This window comes from Nilaparvata lugens, chromosome 3 (assembly GCF_014356525.2).
Source record: "Nilaparvata lugens isolate BPH chromosome 3, ASM1435652v1, whole genome shotgun sequence".
Lineage (NCBI taxonomy): Eukaryota > Metazoa > Arthropoda > Insecta > Hemiptera > Delphacidae > Nilaparvata > Nilaparvata lugens.
The window spans coordinates 47,832,649-47,840,354 of NC_052506.1; the positions used below are offsets into that span (position 1 = coordinate 47,832,649).

Below are 7,706 nucleotides of genomic sequence, written 5' to 3' on the forward strand. Positions count from 1 at the left end.
TCTGGCAACTTTTTAATCAAGTTGAGAAATAGTAAGTTTCCTTCAGTAATAGAAAAATGAAGCTTAACAATGCCATAAACAAAAATGCATGCACATAAAGTATATTTATATCAATGTTCAAAAGCTTCATTCAATCGTTCATTCTCTTTCTCATCGATGCCTTGCTGGAAAAGTATTTGAAATTTCCCTTGTATCCTCTAAGGAATGAGTCTACTGATTCCATCTATCTTTTTAGAAATTCAATTTTCCAACTCATCTCTTGACCGTGTTATTTAAGGAGACATGTGCTTCAAAATATGGCTGTTTTAACAGGAATTCATTAGAAGGGAAAATATGGATCATCATCCATTCAAAGCATAATATATGAGTGATATATTATATGTTGTAATATATTTACACTCTCTATGGAATAGGAAAATTGAAGGTTGAAAATTGGAGCCTACTTTCATTAGATTATCGAGATTAAAACAAAATATTGACCAAAAAAGTTGAAGTGTTCAGAACAATAAAAATTTCTCACTCAGTTGAAAGTGCCTGTCGGAGAATGTGATGATTTGATTGTAGTTCATACATGGATCTATGCATTTATAATTCCCTTCACATAAAGATAATATACGAGTATATGTTACAACTTTATCAACCAGAGGCTCAGCCAGATACTGCACATGTAAGAAGAAATTTTCTTATAACTATTAAAGTTTCTTATAATTAAATCTTTTTACTCTTGGTTTTTTATAACTCTTAAAGCTCTTATAACAAGAGTTTGAAAACAATGTCATATATATATATATGCTTTGCTATATATGTATATATATTTATTCATTTATTGACTATGAATACGAAACGCATTTATTAAAATATTGGATGGAACAATATTCTATTATCATATAGTTGAAGAATGTGAATTCAGAATTTATCCGATCACGAAATCTCTGATAAGAATGATAACCCAAATGAATAAAAAGGAATCTCATATATATACAGTATATCTTCCCATACCCTATATTGATTGGATAGAAGATTACTCTGAGCAGATGGACGTTGACTTGTCGGGGTATGGAAATCACTGAAATGACATAATATTCATTGTAGTATAATGAAAGCCGTCCTGACAGACGTAGGCTATATACTCACCACTAGCATACGACTGCTTCACAAGACTCAGCAAAAAAGCATGCCAACAGATGAAATGTGCCAATCGTCGTCTATCCATAATCTTCAAGGCTCAATTCACAGCAAGATTAAGAAAAACACTGATCATTCTCATCTCCAGTCACTTTTGAAATGACAATGAAATTTCAAATAGTTATTGTATAAACATTTATCAAGTAATAGGCTTATGACATGTGGAAATGCCACATCAATAATAAAGTTATTGTTTCTAAACTTTTATTGATCCAATTTCATCCAGGATTAGTCTTTTCCACAGAACATTGTTGAACACGTTTGTCACCGTTATCAGATAACTCGTGACTGCATCAAGCCGGCACTTTCATGAACAAGACACGAGATCCGCAGCCGCTTCTCAACTGAACCATTCCACGTCTGTGGAGTCAAGTCCCATGTCAGAGCGGCAACCCCAAATGCTCAGCGTCAAAAGTTCCCTCCCCTTTTCAAATTTTCCCTGCAATTCACGCCATCCAATAAGGTTTCCTTGTGCTGCTACTCTCCTTACATCTTATTAAAAAGACTGGAATTATTATGTACTTTATTGAGTCACAAAGACGGGAAATTCAGAAAGTATTGTCAGAAAGCTAATAGAGAATATTATTTTTCTTGCTTCTCTCTTATATTTTCTTGGTGGTATTCTTCCAATCTTGCCCCCTGACAATAATAATGCTCCTCCTCACAACTCTTAAAAATAATATCGATGAAATCAACTGCAATCAAGCTCTTTAATAACATGGTCAGGTACAACAATATACGATAATTTCCAGGCCGACTTCAAATATTCTCAACAAAATTTTTTCCCGAGAGACTATCTATTGAGCTTCAACATTCTCGATAGATCAATAGAGTAATCGAGTAAATAGAGTAAAAAGCGTGCTCAATAGCCTATCTTTTTGTTCATGTAAAGTATCATTCACTGTGATGCCTCCCAAAACGTCATTTCATTACTATAAGAGTCATCCCTGAATAAAAACATCACTAAGGGCCGTTTGCACAGTGAAAGTTTAAACTGAATTCAATTAGATGTTGGCTTAACCACAAAATGAATCACATTGTAACAAATGATACTTGATAAAGATTTAATCCAGTTTAAGATAAAATTAAGCTTAAACTGGCACTGTGCAAACTGCCCTAAGCATCATCGATAAAACATCGGATGACTCAGCCTAATTCGTTCTACCATAGTCTGGAAACGTTTGAACATGTTCGAAATTCCACTGAACAACAAGTGTAGAGAATTTATCAAGCTTCATTTTTGAATAGTTAGTTATGTCAGTTGAACGCATTGTTCTCAAGATATGAGCTTGGGAGCAAAACGCTGAAAAATGCAACTTTTGAAACACCCTCATCCCCTTAGCACATGAGTTAGGAATGAGGACTTTTGATATGCTCTCCACCCAACTAGTCTCAACAAAGCTGCAAGGTCAAAAATTTTGTTTAAACATTCCCTCCAAATTCCTTATATTATTATAAGGCATTAATTATATAAGCTCATAATCAGCATAGAGTTTTCTCGTCGATTTTTGAAAAGTTATAAGAGCAAACATAGAAAAAAATTGGTGGCTAACGTGTTTTTTTCAAAAATGGCACGCCTTCAAGAGCGGATATCTCGAAAAATAGAGGAGATATAAAAAAGTAGAATTAATATTGTAGGAAATTATGTAAGCTTTAATTTGATATATGACAGTCAAGTCCTTAGGATACATAGTTTTAGAGTTTTATGCGAGAGACCAAAAAACTGTACCTTTCAACCACCCTCACCCTCTTAGCACAGTGGGTAGGGGTGGGGACTTTTCATATGTTTACCTCCTTACTACCCTAAACAGAACTGTGAGGTTAGAAATTGTCTTCCAAACATTTCCCTCTATACCCTTTTTAAGCATTCATTACTTAGCCCTAGACTATTACACGAGATTGACAGATCATTTTTCAACTTTCCATAATTCCGTGGAATATTGGAGATTTATTGATTATTTACTTATTTATTTATTTATACGTGGATACAATGACAAATCATATAAATATGATTGGGAAGGAACAACAGGCTTGGCCCAAAACTATTCCATTCCCAAATTTTCATTACATGTCCAAAAAATAGGTTATGTTTCTTCTGTAAGAAAGATAGGGTTATTTGAATAAACAATACTTGGCAATGTCACTTGTCAGTGTTTTTCATGCAATAAGCTACCAATTTCAACCGAATATGTTCATGTTGATGGTTGCCATGAAGCCAGTAGTACCCAAGAATGTATCCTAGAATAGTATCATTGCAATCTTAGTTCTAAGATTAATAACGAATAGCTCTACCGATCATTACCATATTCTGACTGAAAGAGATCAAATTCATCAAAGTTTTTCAAACCTCAACCTGAAGGTTACTCATTGCTCAACATTATTTATAAGCATAATGGTGGAAAATTTATGAGCATAAGCATACTACTGTGAGGTTTGTGGCTCGATCCAGGAGCCCAGAAATTGTGAAGGAAAACAACTGTTGTGAAGTTTTTACCTATCCATGTGATAATTTATGCACAAGCGTTAACCTCACTTGTGGCATTCATGTTTTTGTGCTAGTGAGAGAGGAGGACGGCTTGTGCTTGTTCCCATGTCTGTAGTAGTAGTAGTAGTAGTCAGTCCTTTACGCTATTGCTCTTCTCATGCTGCCGCATGGATGTCGATAGGCGTCGGTTGCCATGGAATCAGCCACGTCTCCAGCCCCTCCGACACCCCCCCCCAACCACCAACACCCTCCAATTCCCCCTCAATGACCCCCTGAAATCTCCCCTATGATGGGTGGGACGGGAACGCAACAGTATCTATCCCTGCCAGCTAGAAATTCCTCCAAACGTCCCTCCTCATACCCCAGCACAACGGCCAAAATAAAAACAACTTCTCTATCCTAACACGTATTTACTATAACATACAGCGAACACAAAAACAAAAAATCGCTCTCTTCCGTTCTAGAATTTTCTCGGGCCTCCAATCCCGTCCCCCGACTTCCCATACCAGGAATACTTATGCAAACACTGTTTAATTCCGCCAACCCCTCGCTTCAACAGTTGCCCACCCGACACATCCATCCAGACAATTTATTATTCCACTCGGCAAACGCTTTCAAAAGCTCTCCACTTCCTCCTGTTGACTTAATATTCTTCCATGTTTTAGAAACGCTCGCAAGAAGAAATATCTTGAGTAGTCAAACGCTCGAATCGGAGGACTGTAATTTAATAACGCCAGTCCTCACTTTTTTTCAGATCGAATAAGAAATGAAAATTTCCTGGGGAGACTTGAATGTGACATCTCAAAAATACTGCTTCTGAGCTCTCATACTTGGATACAAGTTTGGTAGTTGATTGGTTAAACGTTCTTTGATTAACAAATTTATGTTTTTCTCTGAGAGCTCGAATAAACGCCGTTATTGGAGTTTAATGTTATAGATAGGGCCAGGATTACTTGTAATGAGGTTACTGTAAATAGTTCTAAGTTTAGATTAGTAAATAATGATAGTATAAGAATCTTTCATAGCCTGCTGAATTCAATAAATTGGATTGAGGTTTATAGTCTAAAGAATGTGGATCTCAGATTTAAAAAAATTTTCGAAATTTTCATGTCAGTTGTGAACTCTGCTTTTCAGCTGAAAACTAGGAAATACAAGCAAAATAAATTTAATAAGTGGTATACCAATAATTTAGGGAAATTGAAGGATCATTTGTTCAACTGTATAATCTATATGACTTTTGGAATGCCTGAAATTCTTAATGCTTACAAGGAATTTAGAAAGACATATAGAAGAGAAACAAAGAGTACAAGAATCAATTATTACAATAATATAATTAGTAGCTCTCTGAACAAAAGTAAATCCATGTGGGAAATTGTAAATAGTCTAACCAATCATAGCTGTGGTGCAAATATATTAAGTAATGACATGTCTTCTGAAGATTTTAATAACTTCTTTGTTGATCACGTTTCCCAAATCAGCATGAATATTCCTGAAAGTGTTAATGATACCACTTTTTATTTGAGTAGACTAGAGCAACCTAGTTTAAGTTTTACTTTCAGGCCTGTAACAGTAGAGAAAATGTATAATGTGATTTTAAAGTTGAATAATAGTATGTATTTAGATATGTATGGATTGAACTCAATGATTTTGAAACTTGCTGCTGTAAATATTTGTGAGGTATTGGCTCATTTGTTCAATGAATTTATAATCACCAAAAGTACTTTTCCAAAAGATCTAAAAAGTGTTAAGGTTTCACCCATGCACAAAAAAGGTTCAAAAGAGGATATTAATAATTTTAGATCTATATCTATTGTACCTATCTTCTCCAAGGCATATGAGATGATTATGCATGAACAAATGTCTGAATATTTTGAGAACAATGGAATTTTTACAGACAAACGGTTCGGTTTCGTCCTGGTAGAAGTACTCACCTTCATGTTATAATTGTGGTTAATGGGATAATTGACAATTTGGAGGAAGGTAATTCTGTAAGCTTCAGATCATATGATTCTTCTAAGGCCTTCGATACAGTGCAGCATCATATTTTAGGGAAAAAACTCCATTATTATGGTTTTGCTCCTAGTGCTGTTAAGCTTATAATATCATACTTGAGCGGTAGAAAACAGTTTGTTTGTAAGAATGGAAGTTGAACAAGGAGTACCTCAATGTTCCATTCTTGGACCAATTTTATTCAATGTCTACATTAATGACCTACCATGTAATATTGATAGCATCCATATTGATGGCTACCTTTTTGCTGACGACTTGGGTTTAAAAATTAATTGTCAGTCCAAAATTGAGCTGGAAAGAGAGACGAACTCAAGTGATTTAATTATAAATGACTGGTGTGCAGCAAACAATCTATCACTTAATAAGAGTGAAACCGCTGATATTAGTTTTAGATTCACTAGGGAGTTAAGGGAGCATTCCCTTAAATTCTTGAGTATCTATTTAGATGAGAACTTGTCTTGGGATGCGCATTTAGATTACTTATCTGGTAGATTAGCAAAAGGTTCCTACATGATTCGCAGACTTAGAGTGACAGTGCATACATCAATCCTGCTTAATGTATATTTTGCTCATTTTCAAAGTCTCCTCACTTATGGTGTTATTTTTTGGGGGAATAGTGTAAAAGTGAAATCTATTTATATTCTACAAAAAAAAGGTTGTAAGGATAATCAGCAATGTTCCATTTGATACACATTGTAAACCTCTCTCTATAAATTTAAAAATTTTGTCACTACCCTCATTGTATGTTTTATATTTATGTTGTTTGTTATGTGAATAGTGATTTGGAAAAATATAATATAAACAGTAATTTTCACAATTTTAACACAAGAAATAAACACAAACTTAGAATTGCGCAGTACACTCACACAAAATCTCAAAAAAATGTTCACTTCATGTCTGTAAAATTATATAACTCTACTCCAGATAATTTCAAATCGCTGCCTCTGAATAAATTTAAGAGCATGATAAAAGAAATATTAATAAGAAAATGTTTGTATTATGTTGATGAATATTCCTAAATAGATTCGAGTCAATGAATTTCATTGAAAAATTTTTCATAATTCAATGAGGTACCTGCTTGAGATTGTTATCACTATTGACAAATCTGATGTTCTTGAATGTTATCTTATATTTTAAGATTGTTTTGATTAGCTAGGCTATTAGGAATCTGACGTCTTTACTTCTTTTGTATAATTCTGGACTTTTGTAAAACTGACTTTCTTTTAACTTTTATTACGTTTGTTTTTAACATTATTGTAATTGCATTGCAACAATAAAGAATGATTTGATTTGATTTGATTTGATTTATCCTGTATCATTCTATCAAAATATCATTCTATTGATTTGTAGTCATTACATTAGGTCGAGAACTAAGGGAAGAGTCATTTACAATTTTCAACATTATAGACAGGAAATGATACGGTCCAAATTCCTGTGTGATTGAAGGTTGTTACTTTGTCAGGTTGGGTTTACAAAAATCATGGAACGTCGAGTTAATCGAGGGTGAAGCATTCTAAATAGGAAAGCCCAAAATAAGAAATCGGGATAGAGAGAGAAAATCATTTCAATTTTCCTTCATAGAGGATGATATTTCAAATATTTTTAAATAAGACCACCCCGACCTCGCGAAAACAGTAGCTATTTGAATACTGTTTACTTTTTTGAGTCCCCCCCTCTCACAAGGATTTCAAAGACACAGTTTACGTGAAGTAATGGAGGTTCGGAACCCACCTAGAGATGATGGTGTATTTTTCTACCAACATCACATTCCCTGTTACCGACGCACAAGCCTGTAGCTTATCAGGACATTACCTTCAGCAAAAATCATTGCTTGTGTATTGCTGATGAATAAGGGGTAGAATGCAACACACTTGACACTGCTGCTTAGCTTCTGGTGGAACAGCGCCTCCTGCATCATGATTAATTCACCAATGCAAATCACAAGGCACTCGGAACCTCTTCGAACCAGTTCCATTATTAAACGCGTTGATTCCCTTATTGAATTGTGAGTAGTTGCGTTGATTTT

At 34.5% G+C, this 7,706-nt stretch overlaps 1 protein-coding gene across 1 annotated transcript in view; it reads right to left on the bottom strand.

Annotated features, from left to right (window-relative positions):
• Window positions 1-1,547, bottom strand: part of LOC111057576 (hemicentin-2) — a 280,587-nt gene extending 279,040 nt beyond the window's left edge. The window contains exon 1 of the mRNA XM_039423908.1: window positions 1,135-1,547. Within this exon, the coding sequence (XP_039279842.1) occupies window positions 1,135-1,213 (79 nt within the window). The 5' untranslated portion in view covers window positions 1,214-1,547. The remainder of the gene's footprint in view (window positions 1-1,134) is intronic.
• Window positions 1,548-7,706: the final 6,159 nt, after the last annotated feature.